General features: G+C 42.2%; 4 protein-coding genes and 2 non-coding genes across 16 annotated transcripts; 3 read left to right on the top strand and 3 right to left on the bottom strand.

The window, feature by feature from the left end:
- Nucleotides 1-275: 275 nt before the first annotated feature.
- Nucleotides 276-358, top strand: trnal-cag. The gene has a single exon. It is a non-coding gene; the product is annotated as a tRNA-Leu (tRNA).
- A 918-nt stretch (nt 359-1,276) lies between these two features.
- Nucleotides 1,277-7,768, top strand: LOC118315289 (plasmolipin). 2 transcript variants are annotated; one of them, XM_047333430.1, is made up of 4 exons: nt 1,277-1,806; nt 4,737-4,910; nt 5,588-5,819; nt 6,434-7,768. In XM_047333430.1, exons 1-4 carry the CDS (start codon nt 1,642-1,644, stop codon nt 6,610-6,612), a joined length of 750 nt encoding a protein of 249 aa, XP_047189386.1. In that variant the 5' UTR covers nt 1,277-1,641; the 3' UTR covers nt 6,613-7,768. The 2 variants fall into 2 exon arrangements, with proteins under 2 accessions (XP_047189386.1, XP_035498351.2); XM_035642458.2 differs by having other exon boundaries at nt 1,283-1,806; nt 5,588-5,704.
- Nucleotides 7,769-8,035: 267 nt separating this feature from the next.
- LOC118315286 (ADP-ribosylation factor-like protein 2-binding protein) lies at nt 8,036-12,264 on the bottom strand. 3 transcript variants are annotated; one of them, XM_035642452.2, is made up of 7 exons: nt 11,988-12,264; nt 11,568-11,661; nt 11,301-11,362; nt 10,614-10,717; nt 10,337-10,422; nt 10,041-10,137; nt 8,036-9,876 (listed from the first exon to the last, which is right to left on the bottom strand). In XM_035642452.2, exons 1-7 carry the CDS (start codon nt 12,067-12,069, stop codon nt 9,778-9,780), a joined length of 624 nt encoding a protein of 207 aa, XP_035498345.2. In that variant the 5' UTR covers nt 12,070-12,264; the 3' UTR covers nt 8,036-9,777. The 3 variants fall into 3 exon arrangements, with proteins under 3 accessions (XP_035498345.2, XP_035498344.2, XP_035498346.2); XM_035642451.2 differs by having other exon boundaries at nt 10,614-10,720; nt 11,988-12,247; XM_035642453.2 differs by having other exon boundaries at nt 10,614-10,720; nt 11,568-11,637; nt 11,988-12,244.
- A 254-nt stretch (nt 12,265-12,518) lies between these two features.
- On the bottom strand, nt 12,519-15,103 carry LOC118315288 (ADP-ribosylation factor-like protein 2-binding protein). 3 transcript variants are annotated; one of them, XM_035642457.2, is made up of 7 exons: nt 15,017-15,103; nt 14,508-14,577; nt 14,173-14,234; nt 13,797-13,903; nt 13,518-13,603; nt 13,291-13,387; nt 12,519-13,089 (listed from the first exon to the last, which is right to left on the bottom strand). In XM_035642457.2, exons 1-7 carry the CDS (start codon nt 15,030-15,032, stop codon nt 12,991-12,993), a joined length of 537 nt encoding a protein of 178 aa, XP_035498350.1. In that variant the 5' UTR covers nt 15,033-15,103; the 3' UTR covers nt 12,519-12,990. The 3 variants fall into 3 exon arrangements, with proteins under 3 accessions (XP_035498350.1, XP_035498348.1, XP_035498347.2); XM_035642455.2 differs by having other exon boundaries at nt 14,508-14,601; nt 15,017-15,080; XM_035642454.2 differs by lacking the exon at nt 15,017-15,103 and having other exon boundaries at nt 14,508-14,809.
- Nucleotides 15,104-15,560: 457 nt separating this feature from the next.
- LOC118315290 (ADP-ribosylation factor-like protein 2-binding protein) lies at nt 15,561-19,232 on the bottom strand. 6 transcript variants are annotated; one of them, XM_035642462.2, is made up of 7 exons: nt 19,146-19,232; nt 17,908-17,977; nt 17,509-17,570; nt 17,290-17,396; nt 17,001-17,086; nt 16,712-16,808; nt 15,561-16,096 (listed from the first exon to the last, which is right to left on the bottom strand). In XM_035642462.2, exons 2-7 carry the CDS (start codon nt 17,943-17,945, stop codon nt 15,998-16,000), a joined length of 489 nt encoding a protein of 162 aa, XP_035498355.2. In that variant the 5' UTR covers nt 17,946-17,977; nt 19,146-19,232; the 3' UTR covers nt 15,561-15,997. The 6 variants fall into 6 exon arrangements, with proteins under 6 accessions (XP_035498355.2, XP_035498354.2, XP_035498352.2 ...); XM_035642461.2 differs by lacking the exon at nt 19,146-19,232 and adding an exon at nt 18,865-19,019; XM_035642459.2 differs by lacking the exon at nt 19,146-19,232 and adding an exon at nt 18,861-18,897.
- Nucleotides 19,233-19,508: 276 nt separating this feature from the next.
- On the top strand, nt 19,509-19,614 carry LOC118316079. The gene has a single exon (XR_004795082.1). It is a non-coding gene; the product is annotated as a U6 spliceosomal RNA (small nuclear RNA).
- The last annotated feature ends 532 nt before the right edge of the window (nt 19,615-20,146 follow it).

Below are 20,146 nucleotides of genomic sequence, written 5' to 3'. Positions count from 1 at the left end.
TCATGTGCCACGATTGAATTCAGAGAAATCGCGTTTGAATTCACAGATCACGGTCATTTTGACGGCGAGCTTTTTTTCAACTGTAGGTGGGCATGTGTACCAGCAGAGGGAGAAAGAGAGACACTTGGCAGGGAAGACCGTCTTGCTAAATTTCTCCGCTGTGATTGGTCAAATGCTGGAAATGTTGGAGCGGAGGGAAGAATCCTCCACGGCGATTGGTCGCCGGAAGTTGGAGTCAGGTTTAAATACCTTCATTTTAATACTCTTCGTCATCAGTCAGGATGGCCGAGCGGTCTAAGGCGCTGCGTTCAGGTCGCAGTCTCCTCTGGAGGCGTGGGTTCGAATCCCACTTCTGACATCCCTTTTTATCCAAAAAAAAGTCGTACAGAAAAAACGTTTCACTTGTTCCACATAGAACATCAAGACCCATTCATACTACAACAGAACAACCCAATCGGTCGTCATTAAGGACATTTGACTTTGCCGCAGCAGCAAACACCAATTAATAGAACAACCATTTCCCAGTTTGGGATCAATAAAGTTCATTAATCTATGTAAAGAAAGAAAGTGACATTAGAAAACATGAATATTACATTATATTGATAATGATGACGACAGGGCTGTTGTGTTTTATTTGGTGGTTTATTGCACAAACTCCATTGCAAGTAATAGTTCCTCATTTTACAATTGAACATCAGCAAAATATACTTTAATGTTGTCAGTGTAACTGTATTAGTAAAATGAAAAACGTTTTTGTTTTGTAATATTTTTAAAACGGTATAATAATTTTTCAAATTGAAATGTAGTGACATCTTCATAGAGTCTAAGATTAAAAATGGAAATACTCAAGTAAAGTATAAGTATTTGTATATTTGTTATGAATGTCATGGTGGAATAATGGTTGCTTTGTTATGTTTATGTACAATTCAATGTTTTGTTTTCCTTTTTATTTTGCACGTTCAGTGTTTGAAATGGGACGAACCCTCAACAAAAGCTCCCAAAAATGTTTTTTACATCATTCTATCAGGTGATATGTGTCCTACACACGCGGCAGTTACGTCACCAACCCTTTAACGGTCTTATCTAGATGAATGTGGAGGAGAGGCATGCACATACAGAAACATCCACGCGTCCGTTCGTCCTCCTCCTCCCAGTTTTCAAACACATTAATAAGTCACTCAGGTGAGAGAGGCTCCGCCATGTGGGAGGTACCGGGCGGGGGCAGATCGAGGTGACAAAAAAGAGGCAGAGCAGACAGAGCTAAGATGACGAAACCTTCAGTGTGTGAGTGTGTGTGAGAGAGAGAGAGAGAGAGAGAGAGAGAGAGAGAGAGAGAGAGAGGTGTAGGGACACACCATCACCGTCAGACACCTGTCAGTGCAGGTGGAGACAGTCACTACTGAATATCTGAACCTGGACATTTCACTGGAGGACTTTTTCTTCTTTCTTTCTTTTAACAATCGATACTCTGATGTTTCTTGTAATGTTTGCATTTTGGATGTAACTGAACGTTGACTGAAACTGTTCCAGGAGGAGGAACGTTTCCCATCAAAGACCTGTGACCACCTGGGGGGGGGGGGGTTATCAGAGCCTGAGAGGAGGCCTACCGTTTCTGACACAACCGACTTTCTGCGTGGACCAATGGCGGACTTCCCGTCCAAAGTTGCCACGGAGACCAGCTCCCCCAACTCCCAGAGCGCTCAGCAGGGGGGCAACAGCCTCCGAGGGCTGGCGGCGAATTTGACCAGCCTGGCGGACGTGTCCTTCATCCGAAGCATCCCAGCTCTCCTCATGGTCGCTGAAATAGTACGTAGCAGCAGGTCCAGAGCGGTTCTGTGTTTGTGCTCCATTCATACTCCATTCAGAACAAACTCCGTTCTACTCTGTTCCTTTCTCCTCTCTTTCTGTTGGGCTCAGCAGGACTGAAAGCACTGGTGACATTTAACCTTTTTCTCAATTGCTGGCTTTCTTATCATCTCAGTCTTTCCCGCTTTTTTAAAGACAGTACGAAAACTATGAAACATACGTATCCTTTAACACCTAAATACCAATAGTGCCCTGTTATTGTGTCCATTTGTCCTGATTCTACACTAATAGTCTTCAGTAATTGTAATATTCTGTTCTCACCATGTAAGCAAAACCCCTGGGGGCAAGACTAAATCTAAATATCCTATTATAGTTGTGACCGGGGGACGAGTTAAAGGCAAACCACAGTATGCGATTAACGTTGTCGCATTGCAGTCAACACAACCAGACAGAGATATTTGCATATCTGCACTCTGAATGTGAGCCAATAAGCTTCAGGGTTTTTGTGCATCGTAAATGTCACTGGCTGTCTGTCAACAAAGAAAACAGGACCGCCACCGGTCAGAGCCCCTGCGTCGTGGTTGCACTTGTCGCTCTAAGGCGAATGAATTGAGTGCAGAAGTAGATCAGGATCAGGCTCAAACTCACTTCCCCTCCTCCAGGGACGTATTTGCACTCGTCTGTCCACAGCTGAGGACACGTGACTTGTCTTGGTTGACCGCCGGCGTGTGCGGGAGACCTTTGTCCCCTCGGGGGCCCTGCACCTTTTTCGTGACACCTCTGAAACCGTCCCATTATTATCACACAGAAACCACCGCCTTCCAAGGACAGAGGGGCCGCTGTTAATGTTAGTTGAGTATGCATACATGACGGTTATATGACCGTCCATGCTTTACGAGGCGGCTTTTGATGGCGTCGGAGCAGCAGAGGGGTCGAGCTTCCCCTTGCAAAGGGCAAGTACAAGTTGAAGGGAGGGAAAATTTGGGGTATTTGTCCCGATCCTCGCCAAATTGAATGGCTTCTTTTTTTGGCCCATGTCCCACCCCTCCACCAAGTTTCGTGGAAATCCATATCGCAGTTTTTGCGTAACGCTGCTGAAAAATCAAGACACACAAACCATAACAAAAGAGAACAGATAGGGGCAAAAAACAAAGCGGAGGTAATAAACCAGGAATGCTAAACTGGTGAATAGTGCTTCTTCTCTCTCACATCTAACGGACCCATACAGTGTGTTGCAGAGACATGTGGCCTTGCAGTGTTGAAGTTGAGATATATACGGAGATATGTCATTCAAAGGCCTGGAAGGAAGTTTCGTATGTTAAGTCATAAAAGAAAAGCCATCAACTGTAACAAAGGGCCTGACGCTCCAGTTTTTTTTTTTTATGTTGTGAAGCTGTAAACCAACACATCACTGGCATCCCCCTATAATAAGTATTTCTCTAAAGGTAAGATGCAACATAAGCATTCACCTGGAGTCGTGTTTTTCAACTGCTTTTTGTCCCGTTTTGGTCTCCACCCTCCTCCTGAGGGAAATAACTGGCTCTTCAGCTGCTCTTTGCTCCTCCGTGTTCTCACAGCTACGGTCCCAAGTTCTGCGACTGCTGTTTGTGGCACTTGTGTGTCTCCTGGAGTTTGATTGGTTCTTTGTGTGGTAAAACCACTGAACCAGGAAGAGTAGAGAATTGACACAAATTGAATTGCCATTACTTATGACAGACCAAGTAGCAGCCAAAGGCAATACCAACAGATTCTTGGTAGAGGTTCTCGACACAGTGGCCCGATGGCTGTTCTCTATCATCAACACCTTGCTATCTTCTGGTTGTGTCCCTGATTATATTACAACCACTTAAATATATGAACACAGACGACAAGCTTGACTCAGGTCGGGGATCACAGCAACATTTCTTTTCTTTTTTTTTTAAGTTTCCACCAGGAGAATGAAGCTGTCTGCTGTTCCTCTATTTCAGGACGTAAGGTCTTTGTCCCGGTGGTGCCCACTGCGCGTGTGTGTGTGTGTGTGTGTGTGTGCGTGAAGAAGTGAAACGCGATCTCTGCATACATAATAGACTGTCCTTTCATGCCCTTTCTCATGGGACAGGAGCAGAGAGACACCGAGGCAAAGGCAGCAGCTTCAGGTTTAAATTTCAGACATAACTATATGCTGTTGACGTACCAGACCTTCACTGAGAATGTTGTCAATCTCCCCATTTTACATGGACCACAGTTTTGGTTAAAGGGTAGGGGCGCATTTTATGACCACGCACGGCTAAAATATTGCAATGCTGATGTGTCTCCAAACTGAGACATCTCAATAATCACTAAAAGGGATTGACATCAAATTTGGTTTAGAGAGAGATTGTTGGACACAGCCCTCCCGAACACTGGGAAGGTGTGTCGTCGTTGGCAACGAGGCACTGGCTGGTGAAACTCAAAGAGGGATTTTTAATGCTTCTCCAAGCAACATTTTTAGATTTTAACAATCGATCAAACAGCCTCCATCTGTCTGCTGCCATATGTGAGTTGGAACTCATAAAGAAACCATCACAAAAAAGACGATGTTGGCTAGTTACCCAAAAGTGAAGCCAAAACTCTCAATCGCCCCCTGGTGGCTGGCAGCAAGTCATTTTCCCAAAATATGGTTTCTGACATTTTGGGTAGTTCTTATCTCATATGAGGTATGTTCAAGTGTTTATTTTTCAAAGAAAATGTTTTTATTAAGTTACTGCAGTTGATGCCAAAGACAAAAATGGGGTGAAATGTCATGATTGACATGAGTCTGACTTGCGATTGGAGTTATCTCCCTCAGGATAGAAAAAGACAAGAGTCAAACGTAAAACTTACGTTTTCATGAACCGTCTCTTTGCTTGCGACGCCTGTCAGAGGTTAACATCTTCACGTTGGCCTTCCACGTCTTTCTCTCACCGCTCCAGTTACTGGGGCTGCTCCACTGGGCGTTGATAGCCAGCGCCCCCTACACGTTGGTGCCGGCGTACGGCTGGGTGATGTTCGTGGCCGTCACTCTGTGGATCCTCACCACCATCCTCTTCTTCATGATCCTGTTCGGCGCCCAGCGAAAACTCACCGCCGTCCCCTGGCCCCTGACGGTAAGGAGGGAGAGGAGGGAGGGGGAAGATGGAGTGAGAGAAAAGTTGTTTCTTTGGACTTTTTCTTTATATAATTCGTTTATTCCAGGGTATGTTCCTCAGTTCCTGCCTTCAAATTTCAGGAAGTTTAATAGAGACCATTGAAGTTTTAAAAAACCGTCATCCTCTGCCTTCATTACTACTCACGACGCCCTGACCACGTCCGAGCAGTGAGAAAAACACAGACTGAACTGTACAAACGGATATCTGTCATGTAAAGTCATATAATTATGGCAAAGGAATATGCGCTCAAATATGAGATGACATTTTCACAAAGAAAACCTGTTTCCCGCGCCTTGACATGCTGATTCCTTTGTGTCACCCTGTGCAGTTGACATTATATACGGTATATTACATCCGGGTGCAGAGACTCTCTTGTTCTTAGGCGAGATCTCAGGGCACCTAGTCTTCCAGTGCAATTGGAAAAAGGTGCATAAAACAAGAAGAAGGCAACAGGATTTAGGCTCATGTATTACTGGCGAGGATCACTTGTGGTAGGGGCGTGAAATTAAAAATGCCAAGGAGAAAGGCACCTAAATAAGAAGATGAGGAAGCCAGATACAAGAATGGACACCAGGGCGGAGAAGAAAACAAGCTCTGATGAAATGTGTCTGATGCTTTCCCCTCCTCTGCCATAGGTGATGGCATATAACGGCATCGCCGCGGTCGTCTACCTGTCCGCCTTCCTGGCCAACGCAGCGTCCGTCCGCCCTTACATCGGCACCTATTACTATGGAACCATGGCGGCTGCCGCTGTAAGACGCCTGACTGCTGCTCACGCCGACTCAAATATGCAACCGCACACGCAAATACAGTGTCATCCTTCCGTGTATATATCCATCCAGTCACCTCTGGGTTTGAGTTCATCTGGTAGGAATTTTACTCCTCCGGTCAGTGGCGAGTGTACAAGGCAATGGGCGAGGCAGAGAGAGAAGGGAGGAGGGTGAGGCTGAGTCTTATCGTCGTGCTTGTCACATGGCCGGGAAAAGTATGTCATGTCATGTGCCTTTGTGGCCTCGGTAGTTTCTGAAGTTGACTTTAAAAAACATTTGCTGAGGAACGGATTGAAAGGTAAAGATGGGTGTGTGTTTGTGTGTGTGTGTGCGTGTGTGTGTAGTCTCTGCCACAGGCTAAAGTCCTTGTTGATTTACTGCTAGAACAGCATATATCACATGATCTGACACTCTCACACACACACACACACACACACACACACACACACACACCCGCCCCTGTCCTATCACACAGTCTTATCAGTTTTACTGCCTTTCAGGCTCACCAGTCAACATATCTTTACCACGGATAATGGCCCATCAGGGCATTGTTAAGCTGTTTAAATCACAAGTCTCTATCGATGGCGACGCTTACGAGTTGCAACCGTGTCCTTGAATTGGTTTCAGCTGTTGTAGGATGCCAGACCTTTGCTCTGCTTTGCTTCCTGCAGTCATGTCTCCCCCTCCTTCTGTCTGTGTGTGTGTGGCCAGTTCTTCGGCGCGGTGGTGACCCTGGCGTACGGCGCAAGCGCCTTCTTCGCTTATTTGGACTGGAAGGGCGACGGGGGAAACGCTGCCACCAGCACAGTGCCGGTGTAGGACTGGAGCCCCGTGATACTGCTCCTGGGAAAAAAAGACTCCTCGTGTTTTCAGGTGCCCGGATAGTCTAGTGTTGATACACTCAACCCTCAACCCACTTGACTATTACTGTAGACTCAAATCTTTAATCTGAATCTCAACTTATTCATCATTAATAATGAAATCTAACCCAGACAGAAGAGATCCCTGAACAGATGTCTGCCTCCACATTATGAAAATAGGTTGAATATCAACACTGGATTACCCTCACGGAAATGTTCATATTAATACTGTATCTCATGAACACAGTATCAGATATGAGATGAGTTTGGCAAAATAGCCTCATGTCTGTCACCAGGAAACAACATCAACAACCCTTGTCGTATGTCTGAGTGGAAAACTCAGATAACAACCTGTCCTAAAATAGATAATAAAAATGTATTCCAAAGATGGAATATTTTCATTTGGAAGGAAAATAGAAACAGTGGGGAGAAATGCTGCAATTACAAACTTTGTTGGGAACAACTTGTGATTTTGCATCACACGTAAAAAAAAAAAAAGGGAAGAAATGACATAAAAATCTGATTTTCACCACGAAAAGATGGAAACTTGTTCCATTTCCTTTACGAGTGTGGTGTTACAACTGTCTGTAAACCCGACAGCATGAACACACTTCCAGTGTGCACTCCTCGGCACAGTTGTTATAGCCATCGAAGAAGAAACATGAAGCAACATAGTTATTGAAAGTTTGTTTTGTACTTTTTGTTTACACATCATGGTGTCCTCATGAACTGAAATGGCAGCGAGTGACTGTTTGCATAGTGTCTGTGTCCAGCAAATATCTAATCATCATTTTCTTCCACTGAATATCCAAACACTACGCACCAGTTCACATAGGAAGATGTCAATTCCGCACATAGGAAGCCAAAACAATGCACATATGTAAGGTTGTAGATTCCCAACGTATTTACTATTAATCAAACACTTCCTGAAGTCGACACACTGAAGATGCAGGGTTACTTCAGGACGTTACTAACTCCTTTAGTGATTCATATTATTCCACAAGTGAGTTGCGGAAACGTTGTGCAACATATATTTTCAGATTTGAATCAAACACTGCTCAACTCCTCTTGCTCTGTATGTATCTTTATGAAGTATGTTGTGTTTTTTGTATCGAGAAACTCTGAGGTTAGTGCCGGGACTCAACATTGCTCTTGTTCCAATAAAGCACTTGGTGATTTGAGGATATTTTACCTGTTTGTGTGTTTTTTATTGTAATTTTACTGAGAGTGAATATGTTACATGCCAGCTACATGGTTTGAACACATGTTCAAACATAACTTTGTATACTAGAGCTGCAACGGCTAATCGATGAATGGATTACTAAATTAATCGCCAACTATTTTGATAATCGGTTAATAGTGGAAAAAAGTCAAAATTCCTCTTTTTCAGCTTCTTAAAAGTGAATATTTTCTGGTTTCTTTGCTCCTCTGTGTCAGTAAACTGAACCCAGAACATGTTGGACTGATTTATTCCTTCTCTCACACCACGTCGCTGACATCACCAACAAAATGTGACATCGACAGCTTTTCAGCAGGGACCTAAATGCACTCTTACAGTTAAAGACACTGTCATTTTTAAGACGAGTAGAAAACACGTTGACGTTGCACTGAAAACTAGGTAGATCTGGCCTCTGATTGAACACACACACATCAAACACACACACACAAACACACACACACACACACTATCAACATTACAAATTACTTTCACAGGCACAAAACTCAATACAATGAGTTTTCAAACGGACCAGATCATTTAAATCTTCATAAAACATATATTGGCAATGCTATATTATTTTCAACAACTTACCAGGCAAAGGGAGCAAACATTCAATCGTATCAAATGGTTTCTGTACTTACTGAGGGATCTGTTGATGCCCGTAACATGAGAATCAGATGACCTGAAATTATTTTGCCAGGTACTAGCACCAACATATTGGGCTCCTACTCCCCAACCAGACAGAACTCATAAATGCTAAATCTACAATCACAAAAACAAAAACATCATGTGAACAAAAGAGGTCGTAAAATTAGAATTAGGCCTCACTCATTTGTAAATCTGTGCATATTTATGTCCAGTAACTACAGAGGGGGGTCTCTCTCTCTCTCTCTCTCTCTCTCTCACACACACACACACACACACTCACACTCACACACACACACACACACACACACACACACACACACACACACACACACACACACACACACACACACACACACACACACACACACAGGGAGGCATATATGACTTTGCCAATGGGAGCTATTTGTGCACAGTCTGTAGATGTAGACAGAGTGAATCCTGGAGGCTTCAGTGAGCGAGTCGTGACAGGTTGACTTTTGTTACAGGGGTGGCAGCCAGGTCTCTGTCCTGACATTTAAGATTGTTGTTAGGCACAACCCTCACACAAGGATACACAGATACTACATATATATATATATATATATATATATATATATATATATATATACCCTTTTACACTGTATGACCAGTTCTGGTTGAGGTGTCAGCAAAAAAAACACAATACCACAATTTGAGTGAAGAAAAACAAGATTAGTGTAAATACAAAAGAGCAACACAAAAAACCGCACAGTCCACAAAACGACAGAGAAACAAAGGAAGAAAAAAAAGAATGTTCCAACTCATAATTCCACTCTCACTTGTTTGTTTCGGTTCACACCAAAAATAACCGTCATATTCAGTTCAGTTCGTTGTTCAAAACTCAGTCCATTAAATTAAAAAACGACACATGAATCAGATAGTTGTACGTCATATTCCTTTAACTCCCATATTCATTGAAGATGGGCGTGTAGCGGAGTTTGTTCTCATCAGAATTGGAGGGAGTATTTCTCCCATAGTTCTGCTGAAGCTGCTGAAACTCCCCCTTCACAGTCCCTGTGACTCAGTGTTGTCCCAGTGTTTCTTGATCTTCGTGTCCTTCTGTCCTTACGTCCGCCGCCAGTTGTGAGACATTATTAACACAGGCGTGTGCGCTTTTCCAAACTACGTCTAGTCAATTCAAATTGCCACAGTTGGACTCAAACAGGTTTGTTGACACATGATAAGTTAAATTAAAGACCAAAATTGACTTTTTCATTGTTCCAGTGTCAACGTGACAAGGGGGTGTATACTGGGTGTATACTGGGTGTAGCCTGTTGAACCTGCAGTGCAATCCAGGTTGCCGCAGAGTGTCACTGTGACTCAGTGGAGTCGGTGTGTTTGGAGCCCGCGGTGATCAGAGGTGTGACCACCAGTCCCTGACTCAGGTCGGGACCTCTGCCCTCCTTTTCCTACAAAACACACAGATTCACAGAGCTGGTATTAAAGCAGAGCATTCTGTGCAACATTGTTTAAATGGTAACAGAACATCAAATAAACCCCCATACGATCTGTTATCTAAATGTAATAATAAATTATATTATATAAAGATTGTCCAAGCATCCAGTCAACTCACAGCTCTGTATTCCAGAAACATGTCCTTGAACGCAAGGAAGTCCGTGAACGTCAGCAGCATGTCAAAGATGTCACCTGCGACCTCCTCTTTGTGCTGCCTACACATGAAACAAGAGACAAACCGTGAATGCGCTGCTGCGCCCCCTTGTGACCAGCTGCAAAATAGTATTTCTTGGCAGCAACAGGTGGATCAAGCCAACTTTTGTGTTACTGGACTGGACTGGCTGCGGTCAGTGACACCGGTTATGTCAATGCCTGAATTTTATCGACAGAAACAGCTATGATGTCACATCTTACACGAGCAGCTCTGTGAACGCGTCCATGTTGAAGCCGGGGATTCTCTCCATCATCTGCTGCTCCAGGTGTTTCTCCAGCAGATTGACCTACACAACATACATAAGACTTTGTTCTTAGTTTGTCTCGCTGAATATTACAGAAATTAAGAATGTGTGCAAATTCCCCTTGCTCTAGATCGCCATTGTGATGTCTAGAGGAGATAATAAAGTGGACGCAAAGGACTGTGACGTCATTCAACATGCACATAGGATAGAAATGACATGTTCCTTTAACTCACATATTCATTGAAGATGGGTGTGTAGCTGAGTTTGTTCTCATCAGAGTTGTCAAACTCCAGGTAGTATTTCTCCATGAAGTTCTGCTGAAGCTGCTGAAACTCACCTTCTAAAAGAAAAGTCACAGAGCATCACATATCTTCACCATTAGTTTGTTTAAACATTGAAGATTTCTACGTATAATGCTGGCTCAATTTGCTAATAACCTAAGCAGAGTCTGTCAGAGACGAAGAATAAATACTGTATACCTTCATTCTGCAAACGTTGACCACTCTGATTTATTCTTTAACAGTATTTTCCCCTAAAAGTAATAGACATTTTTCTTGCAGAACAAAAAAAAGGACACAAAGACTGTTGAGATATTTTACAAAGTAAGACATTTACATGCACTTCTAGCTGAAAAAAAAGCATTGGGACTGTTACTTTGTACAATTGTTTGGAAAGGCCTGACAAAGTATTGTAATAATAATAATAATAATAATAATAATAATTTGAGATATAAAGCACATGTCAAGGTACCCAAGGCACTTTACAGAGTTTGCAAAAAAGAATACAAAATAAATAAAATAAAATAAATAAAATAGGTATGACACTATCAAGAGCCGTTGGGAACAAGTGGGTTTTAAAATGTTAAAAAAGGGGGTTGAAGGACGAATTAAAAAAATAAAAGATAATAATAATAGTCCTACCCATGATGATGTCCTCTATGCAGCCAATAACAGCATCAAAAGCGGCATCTGCAGCTGAGGAACTGGGAGGAGACAAATCAAGAGATGCTTTACCTGGAAGCAAAATACTAACGTCTAACGTTTTGAACAAGAAAACTAAAAATATATACTTTTAAATACAGTAACATTGCCTTTGCATCTATGATTTAACATCAAGCACATAGCTGCATCTTGAATTGCAATGTGCTCATGAAGACTGTTGACCTGACCCATGTTGAGAAAACTCACCTGGATATGGCGAAGTTTTCCTCGTCCACGTCAATCATGTCGACGATGTTCTCCGAACAGCTCCGACCATCTGGAAGACGAGGGGAGGCGACATCTAAATAAATACACGTTATCAACTATAATGTTTAGTTACACAAACAACACAGACTGTATTTCAGACAGAGCTTGCAGGTCAAACGTGACACTGACGTGCAGTCACTACGCCGCACGTAGAGACCAGCAGCACGTCACTGAACACTAACGTTAGTTAGCAGATTGGCTAAGTAAATATTAGCTAGCGTTAGCTTAACACATGTAGCATTCAATGACTACGGACTGTCACGCGCTGGCAATATTTACGGTTTATCTGCGATGTCAAAGTATTACATTACATCATTCTCGAGTTGCATTTGTTCCATTAAATGAATAAAATGTCATTACTTCGTTCCTGGATGTCCATGTTGTCAATCAACCGCTTCCGTGGATGGTGAAGTAATGTTGTTTCCAAGGAGACGGCGAGCATGTGCGCGCATTTCCGTCCTGTCCGGGGAAACAAAGTCTGCGCACGTTGGTTCCTGTGCGAATTATTTTTAGATTTCTCTGCCTGAGCTTTTTACTTAAATGCAATAAAAATCACATAATTATTACGATTGTAAGTGTTGGTTTCTACGGTTGGCTCATTTTCAAGAGCTGTCTGTGTAGATACAGGAAAGTGGTGAAATAAAAAAGAGCATTTTGTTATACATGTGACCTGAAAACCGCATTGTTGTTGGAATGCTGATTTTGATTGTCTGTGATTTGTATGTTTTTGTAAAAGCACTTTGTGAAGCTACTTTTTAATAGGTGCTATATAAATAAAATGATTAATATTATTAATAATAATAATAATAATAAATCATAATTTAGGATATGACTATAAAAAGATATTTGACATGTAACTAAGCATCGACCCAGTCATACCAACTAAAAAAATCACATGAACATACATTTATTACAAATATCAAAATCCAGGAAACAACAGTGTGTCAATGAATCACATCTTTGGGAACTCTGGGGCAAAATTCCTTTAAAGAGGTTTTTTTTTAACTTGTGGGTCAGCTCAGTCCAGTCCAGTCTGTTTGAGATCCGTTCCGGGTAGTACTGCTGTGTTGTGAATGAATGACCGGTTTTGTGACTGACAGTGAAGACTGAAATGCAGAGTGTTTTTTTTTTTTGGAGTGATCCAGTGATGCAGTGGTTGGATAGAAAAGGACAAACGACCTCACTTTTTTTCTTATCGCCTCTGATCCTCTCACTTTCCCTCTCTCTCTCTTCCTCCGTAGTTTGACTGGCATATATTGGTTATGACTTGATGATTCGTGGCGCAATCTGCTTGAGCTTTGACAAGGGGGTGTATACTGGGTGTGGCCTGTGGAACCTCCACCAAGGCCGCTTCAAGGCAGTTTCACTGTGACTCAGTGGAGCCGGTGTGTCTGGAGCCTGCAGGGATCAGCGGTGTGACCACCAGTCCCTGACTCATGTCCAGGCTTCTGCCCTCCTTCTCCTGCAAACACACAGATTCACAGAGCTGGTATTGAAGGCGACATATTGCGCTCATATTCATGTTCATACTTTTAATTTGGGTTGCCACTTGAAGGGGATTACATGTTCAGAAAAGTCCACAGTGTTCTCATACTGCCCCATTCCTGCAGCTCCTCTTGTCACCCTCTGTCTAAAACGCCTGGATTTCTTTTAGCCAACTCACAGCTCTGTAATCCAGAAACATCTCCTTGAACGCCATGAAGTCGGTGAACGTCAGCAGCAGGTCAAAGATGTCACCTGCGACCTCCTCTTTGTGCTGCCTGCACATGAAACAGAGATCAAGGTGGATCAAGCCAACTTTTGGGTTACTGGACTGGACTGGCTGCCCTCAGTGACACCGTTAGTGTCACCACCTGAATTGTATCGACAGGAACGGCTGTCACATCTTACATGAGCAGCTCTGTGAACGTGTTCATGTTGAAGCCGGGGATTCGCTCCATCACCTGCTGCTCCAAGCGTCCCTCCAGCAGATCCACCTGTACAACATACATGAGTTGATATGAATTTGGTCTTAGTTTATCGCCCTGAATATTACAGAAACTTAAGTTACAAGTCAGAATCTTTGGTAGAGCTGCAAGATTGAAATTACATCCGAGCAGATTCTGTCTTATTACTGAGGGTAACTGTGTTACACTTAGAAAACATCAGATAGTTTTATATTCAACTCACATATTCATTGAAGATGGGTGTGTAGCTGAGCTTGTTCTCATCAGAGTCGTCAAATTCCAGGTAGTATTTATCCATGAAGTTCTGCTGAAGCTGCTGAAACTCACCCTCTAAAAGAAAAGTCATAGAGCATCACATATCTTCACCATTCATTTTTTGAACATTGATGATTTCTACATCTCCACCTGGCTTAGCAGACTGGCCACTTCAAAAAAAAAGCCTCAATTTGCAAATTACCAAGGCACACATTTGTGTCAGAGCCACAGAAAAAATACTGTAAATCTTAGTTATGTAAACATTGACCACTCTTTGTGAACGAGTGGGTATTAAGGAGGTTTTTTTTGATATTTAAAATGTGTGGTTTCATCTCGTGTCCTACCCATGATGATGTCCTCTATGCAGCCAATGACAGCATCAAAAGCGGCAATTGCAGGTGAGGAACTGGGAAGAGACAAATCAAGAGATGCTGGACTAGATACTGACGTGGAAAAACCCCCAAATAAACAGAAAATACAGTGATATTGCCTTTGCGTTTAACCTCAAGCGCTTTTTCTAAGAAAGTTTTTAAAAAGTTAAACAAGCCACTTATGCGGCTGAAACTGAAAATCAAATAGACTCGCTCAATTTGCTCACAAAGACTTGCGACTTGACCCTTGACCTGACTTGAGACTTTAAGACTCGACTTGGGCTTCAAACCATGTTGAGAAAACTCACCTGGATATAGCGAAGTTTTCCTCGTCCATGTCAACCATTTCTACGATGTTCTCTGAACAGCTCCGACCATCTGGAAAACCAGGGGAGGCAACATCTAAATGCACGTTAGAGACCATAACGCTTGCCGTTACACAAAAAAAAACACAGACTGTATATCAAACAACAGATCTAACGGGTAAAACGCGCTATGTAACTGAACAATAACGTTAGTTAGCAGATTGGCAAAGTAATATCGGGTGTGAAGTATCGGAGCTCGATTCGTTCAGTCAAAATCACAACCAACGGTGCCCGATGCCTCGTTTCACACATACACCCACGTTACTCCTTCCAAATCGGATTGAAAGGTTTTTGAAACTGCGCGACACAAGGGGCGCCCTCGTGGGTTTGTTGAGGTGTATTGCGTTGGGTTGAATTGTGTCTTGTGTTTTCGAGAGTTAGGGGCTACAGCGCATTGCGGAGGCCCGTACTACGACGCAGGACTCGCGGTTGTCGAGGGAACTTCTTCTTACCGGGGTAAATCAACATGGTAGCGTCGTCTGTTGAATGGCAAAACCTGCTTTCGGAGCAGGTTAAGTTCAAGATAGGTGATCAAAGCCAGTCATCAGTCCAACTACTGACCAATCAGATCACAGGACAACCTGCGTCCTCATTCTACAGGATCCTGACGGGGACAAGAGTTTAGAGTAACGATTTATTGAGATGTAAAAGTACAAATTGACATCTTTAAATAAATGAGCTGCATTTATGTTAATTAAGTGAATAATATGTAATTACTGCGTTCTGGAATGTCCATGTTGTCAATCGCTTTCCATGGATGATAACGATGAACTCGTGTTTTTCCAAGAAAATAGGGGGCATTACTTAAATATGATAAAATGATATAATTGTTATTATAATTGTAAGTATTGGTTTGTACCCCGGCTCATTTTCAAAAACTGTCTGTGTAAATACAGTAAAGTAGGAAAATAAAAAGAGCATTGAATCATTTAGGATATGACCGTAGAAGGACATTTGACATGTAAAGAAGTATCAACCAGTCGTACAAAAATAAAATCACGTGAACACAACATTTATTACAAAAATCACAACCCAGGAAACAACAATTTGTCAGAAAAAAAAGAACACATCTTGGGGGACTCTGGGGCAGAATTCTTGTTGTTTTAAATACAGCTCACAACTTATTTGTTTTACAATCATGAAGTTCATCTCCAAACATAGAGACAACCGTATAATATCTTTCACTTGCATGTGTAAGGTTCACCACGAAAACACAAGGTAGCAAACAGAGCAGTCATTTGTCACACTGACAGATGCATGTTATCTCTCACAAATCATTCCAGCATAGTCTGAATGATTTTGCAGGGCTTGGTCATGCAATTTGGTTTCATTAACAATTTGAAACAAAAATAAGAATTCGAAATGTCACAAAATTGGTTTTTAGCACACAAATCGCAATCTTTTTTTCTTTTAACATTTCTATCATGCCAGTGTCACTGTGACTCAGTGGAGTCGATGTGATCGGAGCCCTCGGGGATCATAGGTGTGACCACCTGTCCCTGACTCAGGTCCAGGCCTCTGCCCTCCTTCTCCTAGAAACACACAGATTCAGAGCTGGTATTAAAGTAGAGCACTCCACACACACACATACACACGCACGCATACACACACACACACACACACGCACGCACGCACACACACACACACACGCACGCACGCACACACACACACACACACACGCACAAACAAAGTTGCCATTACAATTAGGAGCTTGAGCACATATTTGTTGGGCAGTTTTTTTATGTTATCATAAGTCATATTATTACAATTAATGTGTTTGTTATTGCCATTATAGTGCTATATGCTATTGTCATGTTTATATCTGCAATTCTTCTTTAACTGCTTTAAAGTAAAGCACATATATGTTTAGGTGACTGTGCCTTAGATTTAATATTAAGTATAGGAACAATGTGGTGGCCTAAAGTTGTAGTGAAGTCTGCGAATCATAGATCAAAACAATCTTTTGACAGCGTCATACCACGGCATTCGGTGCAACATTGTGTTAGTGGTAAAATAACATCAAATAAACGCTCTCGTCTTCGACTCTAGAGGCCTGAACTACGAAGCAGGAAGCATGCCCACTGGATGAGGGAGAAAGACATACTTGATAAATATGAACATATTTCTTCTTTTTCCAGTCAACTCACAGCTTTGTATTCCAGAAACGTCTCCTTGAACGCCGTGAGGTCTGTGAACGTCAGCAGCAGGTCAAAGATGTTATCCATGACCTCCTCTTTGTGCTGCCTGCACATGAAACAAGAGAAAAAACTGTGATTGTACTGGTGCGCCCCCTTGTGGCCACTTTCAAAATAAAATTTCATGGGAGCAACAGGTGGATGGAGTCAACTTTTGTGGGGGAATACTGGCTGCCGTCAGTGACACCGTTAACGTCACCGCCTGAATTTTAACGACAAGAGTCATGATGTCACATCTTACGTGAGCAGCTCTATGAACTTGTCCATGTTGAAGCCGGGGATTCGCTCCATCACCTGCTGCTCCAGGCGTTTGCCCAGCAGATCAACCTACACAACATACATGGGAATTTGGTCTTAGTTTGTCTCCCTGAGAATGACAGAAATTCGAAATAAGTTAAAATCTTTTATAGAGCTGTAAGATTGAATGGACACCTGAGTAGATATACTGTCATATTACTGAGGGAAACTATATTAGACTCAGACATCAGCTCATGAATCAGATAGTCGTACGTCATATTCCTTTAACTCACATATTCATTGAAGATGGGCGTGTAGCTGAGTTTTATCTCCTCAGTGTTGTCAAACTCCAGGTAGTATTTCTCCATGAAGTTCTGCTGAAGCTGCTGAAACTCACCCTCTAAAAGAAAAGTGACAGACAATATCTTCACCATTAATCGGTGAAACGCTGATGATTTGTACGTCTTAGGTCGGCTCAGCAGGACTGGCCTCCTTTAAAAAAAAAGTCCTACCCATGATGATGTCCTCTATGCAGCCAATGACAGCATCAAAAGCTGCAAATGCAGGTGAGGAACTGGAAGGAGACAAATCAAATACTTGACTTGCAAGCAAAAACTCAAGTCTAAAATTTGAATTTGGTGGAACACTAAACAGAAAAGAAACAGAAAAATACAGTAACATTGCCCTTGCATTTAAACTTTTGGTCTAAGAAAGCATTGAGCATTGGTCTAAGAAAGTTCAATGAATTAAAAAAAAACAAGTATGCAACTCAAATGGAAAACTGTTACAACCGGCATTTACAAATCAAATACACTTGATCTGCATCTTGAATTGCAAATTTGCTCATGAAGGCTTGCGACTTGACTTTTGACCTGACTCAAGACTTTAAGACTCATGTTGGGAAAACTCACCTGGATATAGCAAAGTTGTCTTCGTCAATGTCAATCATGTCGACGATATTCTCTGAACAGCTCCGACCATCTGGAAAAAGGAGGGGAGGCGACATTTAAATATACGTTATAAACTATAATGTTTAGAGTTACGTAAAAAAATGACTGTATATCAAACAACAGAGCTAGCGGGTAAGACGTAACACTGACGTTCACAAAGAACGTTGCTGAACAATAATGCTAGTTAGCACATTGGCCAAGTAATTATTAGTGATGTGAAACCAAAGATCCGAGACGCGTGTCAAAAAAAATATCAAATGATTTTCAGTGAAGCTTTGTATCAGAGCTTAATTCATGTGACTGCTTCGAAATCTGATTTAAAGGTTTAACAATGCACGACACAAGGCGCGCCCTTGTGGGCTTGTTGAGGTGTATTGCTCTGTGTTGAATTGTGCCTTGTATTTTCGAGAGTTAGGAGCTACAGCGCATTACGGAGGCCTGTACTACGAAGCAGGATTTGCGGTTATCGAGGGAACTTCAGGGCTTAATTCTGGGCTTTTCCATCCTAGGATGCTGGTTTCTCTTCTTACCAGGGTAAATCACCATGGTCACTTATGCTGAACGGCTAAACCTGCTCCAGACCAAGTGAAGTTCGAGATAAGACATCAAAGCCAAGTCACCAGTCCAAGTACTGACCAATCAGATCACTGGAAAACCAGCATCATAATTCTACAGGATCCTGACCGGGACAAAATAGTTTAGAGTAACGTGACAAACAATAAAGCGCAGCACATATAGAGTCCAACAGTAATAATAATTATAATAATAATAATACATTTCATTTATAGAGCACTTTTCATTGCTAAAAGCAATCTCAAAGTGACCCTGTAACAGTGACCGATGTAGTGTTAAATGAATACGGGCTGTCAAGTTTTAGCAATATCATTGTTCGCCATCTCCATGAGGTAACTTACTCACTTTGCATAAGCAACTCATACACCACTTCAAAATCAATGAACTATCCTTTTAAGCTCCATTGAATTGAATTATTATACATCTATCTGTCTATAATCGAAACGAGTGGGACTCGACCCGTCGATGTCAGGGGGCATTCCTGGAATGTGTTGAGAGACTCATGTGCGCCGTTGTGTCTCTGTGAGTGACGCAGGAGGGGGCGGGGCACATCTTTTGTTCTCGCGCCTGCTGCCAAACAAGTTAAAGGTTAATTAGATCAATTTCACATTTCTATCTAAACTTACATAATCAGAACGAGTGGGACTCGAATCGTCGATCTCTGGGGCGCCGTTGTGTCTCTGTAAGTGACGCGGCAAGGGGCGGGACACTCGCTAGACCAATCCGGATGCCGGCAGTCAAAGGCTCATTACATAAATTTCCCATCAGCCCTTGCGCTAGCGTCGCGATCGACACAGACATGAACTAGAGTCCAGAAACCGAATTAATGCGCGTCTCGAAAATTTGCTCGTGCTGTCGGTTTAGACCAACATCGGACCCACGGAGAGTCACTTTAACTGTGTCACAGCCGCCGTGAGAGACAACACCCTGACCTAGGTCTAGTTCCTGGTGACACCCCTTTATATACTCTCCGGAAACTCCACTATGTCGTGTTACTTCGGTAACACATATACTAAAATTGGAACGATACAGAGAAGATTAGCATGGCCCCTGCGCAAGGATGACACGCAAATTCGTGAAGCGTTCCTCATTTTCAATTTTTTTTTAAACTATAAACACTTCATATTTTTCCATCCGGGTCTGAAACAGCGCCCCCCCCCTCACAGGCGGAACTCCAACCAAATTTGTATATCTTTTTTTTATACAGATATGTGACCTGAAAACCGCATTATTGTTGGAAAGCTGTTTCTAATTGTCTGTAATTTGTATGTTTTTGTGAAAGCACTTTGTGAAGCTACTTCTGAAAGGTCCTCAATAAATTTAATCATTATTATTATTATTAAAAACAGAAAAACTAATAGAATGTTTTTCTATTATCATCCTGACATACACAGATGCACGACAGACAATGTAAATATTCAGACTACTACACTGTATATGAGTGTTTTTGTGTATTTATACGAGTGTGTTTATTTGTATGTGTATGGATAGAAATGAATCCTAAGCTGAATTTTATGTTAATTAAATGAATTGAATTTACGTTTCTGGATTGTCCATGGTGTCAGTCAATCAATCGCTTTCGTGGATGTTGTTGTTGCCAAGGGAAACGGCAAGCATGTGCGCGCAT

The sequence above is a fragment of the Scophthalmus maximus genome, chromosome 7 (assembly GCF_022379125.1).
Source record: "Scophthalmus maximus strain ysfricsl-2021 chromosome 7, ASM2237912v1, whole genome shotgun sequence".
In the NCBI taxonomy this organism is placed as follows: Eukaryota; Metazoa; Chordata; class Actinopteri; order Pleuronectiformes; family Scophthalmidae; genus Scophthalmus; species Scophthalmus maximus.
This window is presented reverse-complemented; position numbering and strand designations above follow the sequence as displayed.